The 15,978-nt window shown below is 37.1% G+C and overlaps 1 protein-coding gene and 1 pseudogene across 2 annotated transcripts in view; one reads left to right on the forward strand and one right to left on the reverse strand.

The window, feature by feature from the left end:
- The window catches only part of EPB41L5 (erythrocyte membrane protein band 4.1 like 5), a 110,943-nt gene that overhangs the window by 5,331 nt on the left and 89,634 nt on the right, over nt 1-15,978 (forward strand). For both annotated transcript variants that reach the window (XM_012644656.1, XM_012644657.1), the window contains exon 2: nt 2,537-2,724. In XM_012644656.1, coding sequence (XP_012500110.1) covers nt 2,545-2,724 — 180 coding nt within the window. In that variant the 5' untranslated portion in view covers nt 2,537-2,544. The remainder of the gene's footprint in view (nt 1-2,536; nt 2,725-15,978) is intronic.
- On the reverse strand, nt 7,326-7,640 carry LOC105810656 (annotated as a pseudogene).

A 15,978-nucleotide genomic window follows, 5' to 3' on the forward strand; every position in this document is an offset into this window, starting at 1 on the left:
GATCCGCCCGCCTCTGCCTCCCAGAGTGCTAGGATTACAGGTGTGAGCCACCGCGCCCGGCCAATGAATTGTTTTTTTGATGTAGTAGAAAGATAGAGATTTGGAATCAGAAAATAAGAGTTTGAGCCCTGAGCCTTTGTCTTCACCATTTACTAAATAATGGACTTGGTCAATGGTTGAATTTCTCTAACTCTTAAGTTTACTCATCCAAATAGGACAAAGTCTGAGGAGTTTTTCTGAGTATGAGATAAGATTATTTACTAAACATTTGTTCAGGATTATGAATTGTGCTGAGTGGCTAGCTATTCAGAGTGGGGACTGTGTCCTCAAATTGCTTCCGATAAGGGAGACCCCAATTCCCCTGATTTGATTGATCATTACACATTATATGCTTATATCAAAATATCACATGTACCCCCAAAATATGTACTATTATGTATCTATAATGAAAAATTTGAAAAGAGACATGTAAATGATTAATTATAATCTGATTCATTAGGCAGTAAATTTTCAAGGTTCAGTGGAAGTGCAATGATGGGAGGGACTTTTTGGATATCAGACTGTTTCTCAGGGGAGATCTTGGTAGAGTTTAGTTAAATGGGATGAGTGGGGATTCTTTGACCCATGGGCTTTAGAAATCTGGTTAACAACACATAGGCAGCTGAAATGAGACTGGATGGCAAAATGCAAAGGGAGCAATGCCTGAAAAAAAAATTCTGGAGAGACTGGGACCAGGTGTCATGTATGAGTGCTTTGTAAACCGGAAAGCTATCTAAAATTTTAGTTATTTTCTTGGTATTAGTTTACCTAATTAAGCAGGAGTATACATATTTATAGAGTATTTATGATAATCTTTATAAATACATATTTTGATATGGTAGTATTTATCTTAAAATTAGATTTAAAAAATTAATTTGTTATTTTTTATGGGGTCTCACTGTATTGTCCAGGCTGGTCTAGAACTCCTGGCCTCAAGCGATCCTCCTGCCTTGGCCCCCAAAGTGCTGAGATTATAGGCATGAGCCTGGCCATATCTTATTTTTATCAGGTTTATAAATGCTTCTAGTTGAGTCTAATGTGAAGGCTCCTTTTGCAAAACAGCCCTCTTCTGAATTCCACTGCTGCTTCTCTCAGGCCACCACTTTCACATTTTAAGTCACATGCTCTTATTGCTACTTTTTTTTTTTTTTGAGACAGAGTCTCACTCTGTTGCCCTGGCTAGAGTGAGTGCCGTGGTGTCAGCCTAGCTCACAGCAACCTCAAACTCCTGGACTCAAGTGATCCTACTGCCTCAGCCTCCCAAGTAGCTGGGACTACAGGCATGCGCCACAATGCCCGGCTAATTTTTTCTATATATTTTTAGTTGTCCGGATAATTTCTTTCTATTTTTTTTAGTAGAGACGGGGTCTCGCTCTTGCTCAGGCTGGTCTCGAACTCGTGAGCTCAAACAATCTGCCCGCCTCGGCCTCCCGGAGTGCTAGGATTACAGGCGTGAGCCACCGCGCCCGGCCTCATTGCTACTTCTTGATTTTTAATTTTAGTAATTATCTGTTGGGTTGCTGCTAGACAAGATGAGGAATTAGCTCTTTCTACGTCTCTATTTCCTACCTCTCTTCTACACCTCCTCTTAGTTGTAGTCATGTAGTGTATTGTAATTACTTTCCCTTTTCTGCACAACTTCTTGTTTTCTCTGGAACTATCTTCTTTATTTGTTGGCTTAATTATATGTACTTAAACTCTCTGTTGTGCAAATTAAACACATTAGATTAGCAAGTAACTATTCTTATGATGTTTCCATTTTAGTATGCTGTATTTTAAAATCACTAATACCTGTTTTAACTTTTGATTGACTTTAATGTTCTTGATAGAGATAAAGAAATAAGTAGTAGTAAAGTAACTTGCCATTATAAAGGTTTATGTTAAGTAGTAATTTAAAATCTGTAAATAATAGTAGAATATTTGATAAAACTTAATGATATTTGAATTTGTATTTTAGCTGAAATTTAAAAATTTTTAAAATATTTTTATTATGACTGCTTACAAAAGAAGTAAAACTTCTCAGGATTTTTATGATCAAAGAATACCTTAGTATCTGTGATCATCTTCTAATGTTTGTAGGGACATACAACTATTGCACATATAATTTATTGATTCAAAAGACCTGATGAATTTCATAAATATCTGCCCTCTCCTGCCAGGTCTGTTCCTATAAAATAGTCTAGTAAGTTTAGAAAGCTGCAAAACATTGCTCTGTCTACATAAGTCTTTAAAAACTTTGAATTAAAGTAGCCAGCTTTTTAAATTAATTTTTAATGGACAAAAATTGTGTATATCTATCATGTACAATATGCTGTTTTGAAATATGAATAAAAAGTAGCCGGTTTTAATTATTTATTTCAAATTTACTTGACCAGGAGCGCTTTTTGGTAGCATTCTTACTAATGTCTGCAGTACTTTACTAAATAATACCATTCGTCTAATTGCAAGTTGTGGGAAGTCTTTTCCTGATGCCATCTTTTTCTCTCTGGTTTTATAGTGACAAAAATGCTCAGCTTCTTCCGTAGAACACTTGGGCGTCGGTCAATGCGGAAACATGCCGAGAAGGAACGACTCCGAGAGGCACAGCGAGCTGCCACACATATTCCTGCAGCTGGAGATTCTAAGTCTATCATCACATGTCGAGTGTCCCTTCTGGATGGTACTGATGTTAGTGTGGACTTGCCGGTATGTAGGTCTTGCTGAGCTGCAAATTCTATGAGATTAATATCTGTCTTTGCGCTTTCTACGAACTTCTGGGAGGAATTAGGTAACATGGATTAGTATGGATCAGGCACAGTGACATTCAGGTACGTGGATCACGTAACCTTGAACCAGAAGTACCTGGAATGAGAGTATTTCTCTTTGGAATTAGTGATAATTACCTGAAACATTTAAATGACAGGGCAGTTATTGGCATGAGTCATCTTCGTGTGTCTTTTTTTGTGTTCCTTATGATGGCAGTAATGATGCAGTTGAGTGGATTTCTCACAGTCTTTGTTGAGCAATTATTAAAGCAATAAAAATCTTTAGGAACGATAGTCATACATGTGTACTGTAAGACTTTTTAGTTCTATATATCCTTACGTATTTTTCAAAACTCCCCGTTCTTCAAAATAAAACAAATACTTCTCCACGGTTCAGTGTGCTTGCAGAAATTTTAATGCAGTGAAGTGAGATAAAGAACTTTCTTCATACCTCTCAGTCCTGCCTGCCTGTCTCTTTGTTCCCAAAGTATTAATAGTTTGCATTATAGGATACACTGTAGTCTTTATTTCAAAACAGGATGTGGTAATTAAAATGTTTGCATTTAAGGTAGTTTTTTGGTTTTTTTTTTTGTTTTTGGTAGCTACAAATGCATAAGCATAACTCAGTGTGAAACAATCCAGTGTGTTTGAAAGGGGTTAGCTTATTCCTTACAGGTCTATTTTGGGAGGGGATAGTTGGCTATTTGGTTTGGGACAGTTGACTTTTCTCTGAGCTATTTACTAATACCACTTCTCTTTCCCATGTCATTGTTCTGCATTCAGAGACTTACCATAAATTATGTGATTCGATGTAAGCATCATTGGATGTTCCTCAGGGTGTTTCCTCCCTGAGTATGTACATGTTTCAGTACATATTCATTTACCCAAAATGCGACTTAAAAAGTCTCTTTGGGCAAGGTGATAGCCTAGAAGCTGCTACAATATATAGTTGAATAAGCTCTGGAAGGCTTTAAACTCACTGAGAGTTTAAGGAATTGGATAGTTTTTTAAATGAATATTCTGATTAACTGAATAATGTAGGATGTACTAGGTATGTACCTTATACATTTTAAAATATCGGAATATAAAATTAAAGACAGGATTTCTTGGAGTGTTTTGAAGACATTATGTGTATTTGTTATCTTTGTACATTAGACTGTACATTTTTAGGGTTTTTGATTCTGGAAAACTTTAAGGTATCTGTTAATAACTTTTTTCCCTATAAGGGCTTCTTGAGAGTTTGTCAGACATTCCAGCATGAGATATTTTAGTTTTCATATTCATTTCTTATTTGATAAGAATCTTAAGAGTTTAGTGTACTATTCCATTAAAATATCATTAGGTATGTGGTGAAAAGCCAGAGGTTGCTATGTAAGAGACTGGAAAGAAGTTTCTTATTACCTAATGTTTGAAGTATGAAGTCTCAGGGTTGTTGGTGGATAGGCTGATACTAGGAGAGTAGAATTTGTAAAGAAGCTTTTTAAAAAGGCAGTGTAGTGTGGAAGAGAAATAGCACTCGGTTTTAAAGTAGTGGAACAAATGGCTAGTGACTGGTGTAGAATGGTTTCCCAAGCTTGGTGTGCTCAGTAGGGTGTATGGGATGTTTGATTAAGTCTTAGAAATACTAGCTGGCCTCTCCTGGGGATAATTGCAGTGAAACAGCCAGAGTTTTAGATTTGACTCTTTTTGGGAACAAGAGCAATTGCCTTTTCAGCTCTGTGGGTGAAATCTTAGAGTTATTAACCTAACTTTAGATACTTGCATGGATATAAAATGAGCATTGGCTTGCCAGCTAAACTGTCTTACTGAAGGAAAAAAATAGGCTAAAGGAATGTTAATTTCTAAAAGAAAAGGTTTGCCTTTTTTTGATTTAGCTTCTCAGTCAGTCTAGTATGATCCTGGAAGAAGATTTAAAGTTGATTTTGGAGGCTGAGTGGTGGCTCAAGCCTATAATCTTAGCACTTTGGGAGGCAGAGGCAGGATTGCTTGAGGTCGGGAGTTTGAGACCAGCCTGAGCAAGAGCAAGACCCCATCTCTGCAAAAATAGAAAAATTAGCTGCTTGTGTGTCTATAGTCCCAGCTACTTGGGAGCCTGAGACAGGAGGATTGCTGGAGGTCAGGAGTTTGAGGTTGTAGTGAGCTGTGATGATAACACTGCACTCTAGCCTGGGTGACAGAGCAAGACGTTGTCTCAAAAAAAAAAAAAAATCGGTTTTGGGAATTGAATGAAGTGCATACTCATTTTCCATTAGGATTAGGGTCACTAGTGATTGTAGCTAGCTATCTTAATTAACATGGAACTAAGATGATTGCCCGGGCAATATGTTAGGGATTATCTGTGATTAAAGAAAGTAATTTAAATCTGTGGACTTCAGGTTAATATATACTGGTAATAATGGTCATTTTCTTACTCCTGCTCACCTTTCCTCTCAATATTGGGAAGGGAGGGATTTAAATACCTACTATTTTTTTTTTAAACAACCAAATATAGTGAGAATGCCTTTCAGTGAATGGCAAAGACTTCAGGTAGAAATTTCTAAGTTTGCTATAGTAAACTCTTGATTTAAGAGCTTAGTCATTAGTAAATAGCCTGTCATGTAAAACTCTATCTTCTAAGTTTCAAATTAGGAAATGGGAAATATTTGATTAATTAACCAATAGATACTAGTATTTATATACTCACTTTACTGATATAGATGCTAAAGGCTTTAAATTATATATACAATGTATAGTTATACTTTTAAATAAATGAAAACCATCCCATATTCATTACTTTGAAGACTTAATTGTTAGTTGTTAGGATGGCGTACCCTGCAAACTGATGTGATTCAGTGCAATCCCCTTAAGAATTCCAGCTGACCTAGTTGTAGAAATTGACAAGTTGATTCTAAAATTCATATGGAATTGTAAGGGACCCCGAATAGCCAAAATAATATTGACAGACTAAATGTAGGAGGACTCACACTGCTCAATTTTTAGACTTACTGCAAAGCAACAATAATCAAGTAGGTGTGCTACTGGCAATAGGATAGACACAAATCAATGGAATGGAATAGAGGATCCAAAAATAAACCCATACATCTGTGGTCGGTTGGTTTTTGACAAGGGTGCCAAGACCATTCAGTGAGGGAAAGAATAGTTTTTTCAATAAATGGTGCTAGGAGAACTGGGATAGAACTGGAAACTGCATGTAAAAGAATGAAGTTGGACCCTTACTTCCCACTATATATAAAAATTACCTCAAAATAGATCAAAGTCCTAAACTTAAGAGCTAAAACTATAAACCCTTAGAAGAAAATTTAGGAGTGAATCTTTCTTTGTAATTTTTATTGATATAGTTGTACATATTTTGGGGGTACATGTGATATTTTCATACATGTATACAATGTGTAATGATCAAGTCAGAGTAATTGAGGTATCCATCACCTCAGATATTTAGGAGTAAATCTTTGACCTTGAATTTGGCACCAGTTTCTTAGATAAGACACAAAAAGCATGAGCAACGAAAGAGAACATAGATGAATTGGACTTGATCAAAATTAAAAACTTGCCCTTTAAAGGACACCATCAAGTATAAGTTAAGACTGTCCCACAGAATAATAGTATTTGCAAATTATATATCTAATAAAAGACTTGTGTCTAGAATATATAAAGAACTGTTAGAACCCAATAATAAGATAGCCCAATTTAAAAATGGGCAAAGGGTCTGAATAGACATTTCTCCAAATAGGATATACAAATGGCCAGTAAGCACATGAAAAGAAACTTGACATCATTCGTCATCATAGAAATGTGAATCAAAACCACAATGAGATACTACTTCATACCAACTAAGAAGGCTAAAATCAAAGTCAGATAATAGCAAGTATTGGTGAGGGTGTGAAGAAATCAGAACCCTCTAACACTGCTGGTGGGAACGGAAAATGGTGTAGCTGCTTTGGAAAACAGTCTGACAGTTACTCAAATGATTAAACATAGTTACTGTGTGACCCAGCAATTCCACTTCTTGGTGTATAACCAAGAGAATTGAAAACATGTTGCACAAAAACTTGTATGAAGATGTTCATAGCAGCATTATTTATAATAGTTGAAAGGTAGAAATAGCCTAACTGTCCATCAACAGATGAATGGATAAACAAAATGTGTTATACTTAGATAGTGGAATGTTATTTAGCCATAAAGGAAATGAAGTACTGATACCTGCTGCATGACATGGATGAATTTTGAAAATATTATGTGATCACTAAAGCCCACATATGATTCTATTTATGTGAAAGTCCAGAATAGGGAAATATAAAGGGGGGAAAAAGTACCTTAGTGGTTGCTTAAGACAGGTGAGGGCTGACAGGGTGGCAGGGGGTGATAGGTATAGGATATAGGTTTCTTTTTTTTTAATTTTCATTTTTTTTTTTTTTACAATAGACATTTATTTAAAGTAATACATCTGCAGATGAACTAATTATTAAATTTTATGTTTAAGGTCTAACCATCTTCATAAAAATACTTTGAGGACAGCTGCATCCACAGATTTCAACTATATGATTACTTCTTTGCCCATTCTTCTCTTTTCTTTCATGAATAACCTCTTTCAGATATGGTTCAAGGTAGAATTTATCCTCCTCATATTTTGTCCACTGTTCTTTGGGCAAAATCTGCTGCCTCATGGTCAGGTCCAGTGCTCTCTTAATTTGAAACATCCTGACATTATAAAGATTCTCAGGAAGTCTTCTTATGGCTTCATTTACGTCTTCATCCTCGTATATTGTATCGTCTCACATTAACCCTAGCATTGTAATACCATTTTTGAATACCATCCAGCCACCAGCCTGATGTTGCAACAGCTGGCCTGCCAGCCATTTTGACCTGAGAGCGAAGCGGTGCTTTTGGGTTTCTTTTTAAGGTGATGAAAATGTTCTAAAAATGACTTTGGTAATGGTTGTACATATCTGTGAATGTACTAAAAATCCATTGAACTGTTTCTTTCAATGGATGAATGGTATGTGCATTATATCTCAATAAAGCTATTTGAAACAAATGTGAGGATTTTTATATATTGTGGTTTTTTTTCACTTAAGGTTTTTTAGTAGTAAGAAACATAATCACATATCTGTTTAATTTAGAGGTGATATACTCGATTCATTATAGGAAAAAACAAACCTGGAGGCTGCTACAGTACCGTCGGCACAAGACGATGGGGCTGCAGACTGGGAGTGGCAGTGAAACGGCAGAGGGAGAAGTGCTTAATACACAGACACAGTGTGGGGGGAGGAACAAAATTAAAGATGGGTAAAACACAGTTCCAACTCTGGTGGGAGAGGGTCATACCTATTGTGTCAAAGGTCATGAGAGGGTAATTAGCTGTCATGAAGGGAGAGGTAAAAGAATGGAAGTAGAGAAGCATTTCAGTAGGATGGTGTGTTTGGGAACCAGATTTTAAGAGGGTTAAAATAATCAGGGACAGTAATTGTTTAGACCTCTTACAGTCCCTTGCACATATTGAGGAGGTACATGAAGGGAAAATGGGATTGCCATGAGATTTGGCACTAAAAGGAAGGCAGGAGATAGCACAGCAGGTAGAGAATGATCTGTTTGTTTAAATGAATAGGAAAAATGTTCCTCAGGAATTGGTTTTATGTACATAGGTAGAGATGGGAAGAGGAACATTCTAGGAAGAATACCTTATTCTGCTAAGATTAAGATGGAAAGCTGATGAAAAGATAATATCTTGATGGCCTTAATCTTTGCAAAAGAGGATGTGAAGTGAGGACTGGGTCTGAAAGAGGTGGTGACCAGGAATAATTTGTTAGTAGAGGAAAAGGAACATAAGTAGCAGGTGCTAGTATAAACGTACCTGACAAACGCATTTTGAGTAGGCCAGAGCTCTGTGGGTCTGTGTTTTCACTTTTCCTTTTCCACTTGGTTCATTTTCAATAGCTGCAAGGTGAAAGGGTATACAAAAATAAGACATTGACCATACACTCTGGCCATACTGGACCTTACTATCGCCTAAACATGTTAGACCATTTTACAATTCTGTGCCTTTGCAGAGGCTTTATGCTAACTAGAATTACAGGTACAAGTTAGTACAGAGGAAGGAGGATTCATTCTTTCTGGGATTATTGGAAGGCAACACTGATTTATTGATGCTTGAGAAGTCAGAGTCAAGCGTTTGTTAGAAGCATAAAGGACAATCTAAGCAGAAAGAGTACATTTTGCCAAGGCTCAGGAGATAAAAGTGCTGGGATGACAGGAGATAAGGCTGTGTTAGTAAGCAAGGAACAGTTAGGAAAGACTATTTAGTGGCCTTGAATTTGCACTCTAATCTGTAGATGATAAGGAATAAAGGATTTTAGAGAGCAGAGTGACATTCTGTTTTGTAGTTTTAGGAAGATCATGTTGGCAGCTTCTGCCACTTTGTTCTCTGATTCTTGCCTGTTTCCAGTCTGTTTCTTTCCTAAACCCTACTGTAGACTGCTAAGATTTCATTATTCATTTTGTTTTTAGCTAGGGTGGCAGAATTCTGTTCACCCTCAGGCCCAATTTTGAATATAAAATCCTCTGAAGCCTTCAGTACTTTACGCAGAACTACCAACTCACCCTCGTTTCTTTAGCATTTTGCTTATACTGCAAGAATAGTACTCACATTTATTGTTTAAAATAGTTGTGTATAATTTTATTTTTAAAATAAAATTGTTTGAGGACAAGAAGTATAAGCATATTCATCAATAGAACTCTAGTATCTAACACATAATACGTGTCTGTCCAACAATTTTTGAATCGAATGCTACATTATGTCAAAAGTGTATTTTTCCCACAAGCTATTAAGCATATAATGAAATTAAAAGCTCTCAAGAGACTGTAGAATGAGACAGAGCTCATTGATTTAGGACATCATTTCCAAGGTTGATATTAACAGGTTGATAATTATTTTTCAAGACAATGATTGAGTTAGGTATTCGCTCATCCAGAGTGATATTATCATGACTATGCTTTCCTACCTTATCAAGGATAACATTTTATTTCTGGGTTACAATCACAAATCTTTCTGAAACCAACATACTGCAGTCAGTACATTTACTACTTTTCTGTGACTTATTTTTGTGAAATGATACAGTTCTTTCTCTTGCAGACTAGACTCCTGATGAAAGTTTTAAAAATATTCATGCATCTCTAAAAATCAGATTAAAATGTTTTAAGAGATTCTCTTTTGGGATGTCAGGTTTTTGTTAGATTGTACGTTATTTAGAAATGTTTTGTGTTTGCTATCAGTTGGCCTAGAATTAGCCTCTATTAAGGAGGGTCAGTACATAACGTTGAAAAGTTTTTGTTCTCAGAAGGCAGCTGGCAGAAGCCCATTCTCTCTTAGAACACACCAGTCATATTTCAAGAGGCTGGCAAACGATGCTTTGGCAGAGTAAGGAACAGAGTCATTTTTTTTCCAATAGGGACAGGTCTCACTTTGTCGCCAAGGCTGGAATGCAGTGGTGCAGTCATAGCTCACTGTAGCCTCAAACTTCTGGGCTCAGGTGATCCTCCTGCCTCAGCCTCCTAAGTACCTGGGACTATAGGTGTGCATGCCACCACATCTGGCTAATCTTTTAATTTTGTGTAGAGATGGAGTCTGTCTCTATTGCCTAGGCTGGTCTTGAACGCCTGGCCACAAGCAGTCCTCCCGCCTTGGTCTCTTTAAGTGCTGGGATTGTAGGTCTGAGCCACCTGCTGGACCAAAGTCATCTTTTAAGCCATGCTTCCCTTTGGTCTTTAAAGCAAATATAGAATGTTGATGGAATATGAAATAGATTCTAGAAATGTACTTTAGAATTAAGGTAATGGAAGCATGCACATTTGGTACCAGATAAGTGAATTCAGCAGAAGACTTCTGTGGCTTCCTGCTATAGTTTAGAAATATTTCGTGTTCCTTTCAGGGTGATTGTCACTAGCAAATTTTCAGCATAATTGCTACTTTCTATTTAAGTTTGTTACCAGTGCATTTTTAAAAAAATTATAAGTATGATTTAAAACCAGTAGTGTTCTTTGTTGCTTCCCGTAATGACTGTCTTCTTCCATTCTATTGTGTTGATAAAACAATTATGTTCAAGTATTCAATTAGTTTGTCTTATTTCCCTCTGTGGATTTAAGTTTTCATGGTCTTTTGCTAATTTCTGTCGTATTATTGACCATTCTTTCTCTTGTTCACTTTGCTTTATCCATGCTGGACTTCCTGTTCTGGAATATGCCACACATCCCTCCCCCACCTGCCCTCACGAACCCCTTCCCCTCCCATGGTTGGGAACTTTGCATTTGCTGTTATTTCTGCCTCGGGTGCATTTTCTCTAGATAATTACATAGTTCACTCTTAGTTCATTCAATCTCTCTTCAAATCTTCCTTATTAAAAGGGCCCTCCTATTTAATATTATTTCCCTTCCTTTATTTCCTTGTTCTTTGTGACCTTTATCACTAACTAGCATAATATTTTATTCCCTTGCTAGGATGTAAGCTTCTTGCAGGCAAGGGCTTACCTGTTTTATTTCCCTGTGCAATTGCCTATGTGTCTGGCACATTGTAAGTGTTCTATTAATATTCGTCGAATAAGTCGGGCTCAGTGGCATGTGTCTGTAGTCCCAGCTACTTGTGAGGTTCAAGTGGAAGGATCGCTTGAGGCCAGGAGTTCAAGGCTGTAGTATGCTGTGATTGCACCTGTGAATAGCCACTGTAGTCCAGCCTGGGTAACATAATGAGACCCTGTCTCTTTAAAAAAAAAAAAAAAGTTGACTAAATCAAAGAAATTAGGAAAAATATGTGAAACAGATTGACTTTAATGTGAACAGATTCATTTCTGAAGGAGATTAAAAATTGATAATTTTGAAGCCCCAATTTTTTGTCTAATGAGGGTTCTTGCCTGTTTGGAGTACTGGTGTTGTGTGCGAGATGGTGGCTGCAGTCTCGGTCAGGGAGCTGGCAGTGTGGCTGTGCAAGGATGATTAGGGGAAAAGGAGGCGAGTCTCTTCCCCTCTCCCCTGTTGTTGTGCTGATACTGAGCATCTGCCTCTGACTGAGGGCTACGATAGAAGTGACTCAGTCAGTGGGTGCAAGCTTTCTCAAGAATAAATCATAACGGCACCCCCTAAACCCACACTTCTAAAATTCCTCACCCTTAAAGTTCCCTTGCCGCCCCTCCTCCGCCAAACTCTTAGAGGGTGGTGAATTACAGTTAAAAGAATGTTTCCTTCCCAATGCTGCTTTCCTTTCCCTTTTCCTTTCCACTAACCTGTGGAGGTGTTCATTGAATGGGAAATGGTTAACTGCTTTTCTGGTTCTTCGGGCTTTCCCGCCTAGAGATCCTCCATCCCCCCACTGATTTCTCAGAGCTAAATGGAGCTGATACAGACTAGGGTTAGGCTCTTTCTCAAGGCACACATAATCCAGAGACAGTAATATTCCCAAGTAAATATGTCCCAAATAAGGAGACAAGTGAGCACAAGTACCTCAAAAGTCAAATAAAAGGCAACAAACTACAGTATGTTACAGATAACACCAGAAGCAAAGGCAGATGAAATAAAAAGAAAAGCCTAATAAACTTTCTAAGAAATAAGGGAGGATATTAACAGTATAAAACAAGAACAAAAGCTTACAAAGACCCAAGGCCTAGATATGAGAGGTATAAAATTAGGATCTGACCGGGTGCAGTGGCTAACGCCTATAATCCTAGCACTCTGGAAGGCTGAGGCGGGAGGATCGCTTGAGGTCAGGAGTTCGAGACCAGCTTGAGCAAGAGTGAGACCCTGCCTCTACTAAAAATAGAAAACTTAGCTGGGTGTGGTGGTGCTGTAGTAACTGTAGTCCCAGTCACTTGGGAGGCTGAGGCAGGAGGATCACTTGAGCCAGGGAGTTCAAGGTTGCTGTGAACTAGGTTGACGCCGCAGCACTCCATGTCAAAAAATAAATAAATAAATTAGGATCAAAGAGAGAGAAATTAATGAGTTGGAATATCATATTTAGGAACTCTGTCCATAGGAGGAAAGAAAGGACAAAATAGAAAGAATAAAAGAAAAATTAAGAAATAAATAAAATTTAAAAGTAAGAGAAATAAGAGTGCTTTTTCCCCTAAGATCAAGAACAAGACAAGGAGGACATTGGTACTTTAAGACGGGTGTCTGCCAACCTCCTCATTTGCTGGCAAATTAATAAACTTCCCTTTCCTTCTCAAAAAAAAAAAAAAAAAAAAGACCAGGGTACCACTTCTATTCAACATAGTATTAGAACTTCTGGCCAGAGCAGTTCAGCAGAAAAAAGAAATAAAAGGTATCCAGATTAGAAGGGAAGAAGTAAAATATCTCTGTTTAAGATGATATGATCTTATATCTACAAAACCCTTAAGATAATGCCCCCCCCAAAAAAAACTGATGCTAATAAGTGAATTCAGCGACATTGCAGGATACAAAATCGACAAAAAATCTGTTGCATTTCTATACTGAGCAATTAACACTCTGAAAATGAAATTAAGAAAACAATTCCATTTATAATAGCATCAGGGAAAATAAAACACTTGGGAATAAATTTGACCAATGAGGCAAAAGACATGCATACTGAAAGCTAAAAAACATTGCTGAGAGAAATTAAAGAATAGGAAGGTATCCCATGTTCAAGGATTTGAAGATTTAATATTGTTAATACTACTACCCAAAGCGATTTTCAGATTAAAATGCAGTTCCTATCAAAATGCCAATTTTTTTGTAAAGATAGAAAAACCCCTTCTAAAATTCATATGGAAAGCTGGGCTTAGTGGTGCATGTGTGTAGTCCCAGCTACTCACTCAGAAGGCTGAGGCAGGAGGATCACTTGAGCTCAAGAGTTTGAGATCAGCCTGGGCTACATAGTGAGACACTGTCTCAAACAAAACAAAAAACTCATACGGAAACTCAAAGGATCCCCAAATAGCTAAAGCAATCTTGAAAAAGAAGAAGAAAGTTGGAGGACTCAGATTTCCAAATTTCAAAACTAACTACAAAACTACACAAATCAAAAACAGTATGGTACTGGCATAAAGACAGATGTAGACCAATGGAATAGACTCTCACATATATGGTCAAATAATTTTCAACAAGGGTGGGAAGACTACTCAATGGGGAAAAGACAGTCTTTTTAACAAATGGTGTTGGGAAATAGAGATCCACATGCAAAAGAATGATGTTGGACCGTTACCTTACACCATATACAAAAATTAAAAGTGTATCAAGACCTTAGTGTGAGAGCTAAAACTAAAACTCCTAGAAGAAAACATGGGGAAAATCTACATTACGTTAGATTTGGTAGTGATTTTTGGAATATGACAACAAAAACACAGGCAACACAATAAGTTAGACTTTATTAAAATTAAAAACTTGTACATGAAAGGACTCCTTTGAGAGTAAAAATACAACCCACAGAATGGGAGAAAATGTTTGCATAGTAGGTAAGTGGTAAGGGATTAATACCTGGAATATATAAAGAACTCCTACAACTCTAACAAAAAAACAAGCCAGTTCAAAAATGAACAAAGAACTTTAATAGACATTTCTCCAGAGAAGATAAGCAAATGGCCAATAAGCACATGAAAAGATTTTCAACATCACTAGTCATTAGGGAAATTCAATTCAGAGCCGTAATGAGATATTCATTCACACCAGTTAGGTAGCTATTAAAAAAAGAAGGAAATAACAAATGTTGGCAAGGATGTGGAGAAATTGGAACTCTTTGGCACTGTTGGGGATAATGTAAAATAATGCAGCTGCTGTGGGAAACAGTTTGGCAGTTCCTCCAAAAGTTAAACATAGGATTAGCATATGACCCAGCAATTTCGCTCCTATTTATATACCCAAAAGAGTTGAAAGCAGGGACTTAAATAGGTATGTATGCGCTGGTGTTCATAGCAGCATTATTCCAAACCCAAAAGGTGGAAACAACCCACATGTTCATCAGCAAATGAAAGGATAAACAAAATGGAATTTACATACAATGGAATATTATTCAGCTTTAAAAAGGAGTGATTTTATTTTATTTTTTAAAATTTGAGACAGAGTCGCCTGGACTCACTGCAACTTCAAACACTTGGGCTCAAGGGGATCCTCCTGCCTCAGCCTACAAAGTACGCCACCACGCCCGGCTACGCGCCACCACGCCCGGCTAATTTTTCTGTTTTTTTGTAGAGATGGGGTATTGCTCTTGCTCAGGCTGTTCTCGAACTCCTGACCTCAAGCAATCCTCCCACCTCGGCCTCCCAGGGTGCTAGGATTACAAGCCTGAGACACCCCACCCGGCTGGGAGTGAAATTTTGATACATGTTGCAACATGGGTGAACCTTGAAAATATTGTAAATGAAGTAAGCCAGAAACGAAGACAAATACTGTATGATTCTGCTTATGTGAGATAAATAGAATAGGCAAATTCATAGAGACAAAGTATTATAGGAGAGAAGTTACTAGGAGATATGGGGAGGGAAGGTGGGGAATGATTGTTTAAAAGGATAGAGTTTCTGATTGGGAATGGCGACGAGTTCTGGAAATGGGGAGTGATGATGGTTGTACCACATGGTGAATATTTTTAATAGCATTGAATTGTATAATTAAAAATGGTTAAATGGTAAGTTTTATGTCATTAGAAAGAGATACAGGGCTGATGCTTGTGAAGTTGGGTCAGTGTACTAGAAGTTCCCATGTGGTTGGAGAACTTAAGTGTTGAGAGTAATTTTGAGAATAAGCCAGAAGAAGAGAAGGTTGTGATAAGAAGTGGAGTATCTGTGATTTGTTGATCCAAAAAGTGTCATTCCAGGTGAAATCTAGGTGTGGTAGGTAATCAGGGAACTTGAACTTGGGAGATAGAGGAAAATTCAAATTCTAGCCTTGTCTTTTTTTTTTTTTTTTAACTGTGTAATTAAAATCATATGATTACTAAAGCTCTCTGAACTTTTTTCTATTATATGTATTAAATGGATAAGGAAGCCATAATCATCAGGGTTATCATCAGGGTTATTGTGTTATATAAATTATTATATGCTTAAAAAGTGCCAGCACTTAGATAGGAAACTTAAAATTACAAAAATAAAGGAGAAATGCTTGAGGAAATAAGAGGTTGATTTCCCAGAATTAAAGAAAGATGAAAGATCTCAGATTGAAAAGGCCGGTAACGAATATCATATAGAGTTAAGAAAAAAACCGT

This window comes from Propithecus coquereli, unplaced genomic scaffold, assembly GCF_000956105.1.
Source record: "Propithecus coquereli isolate 6110/MARCELLA unplaced genomic scaffold, Pcoq_1.0 Scaffold217, whole genome shotgun sequence".
Taxonomy (NCBI): Eukaryota; Metazoa; Chordata; class Mammalia; order Primates; family Indriidae; genus Propithecus; species Propithecus coquereli.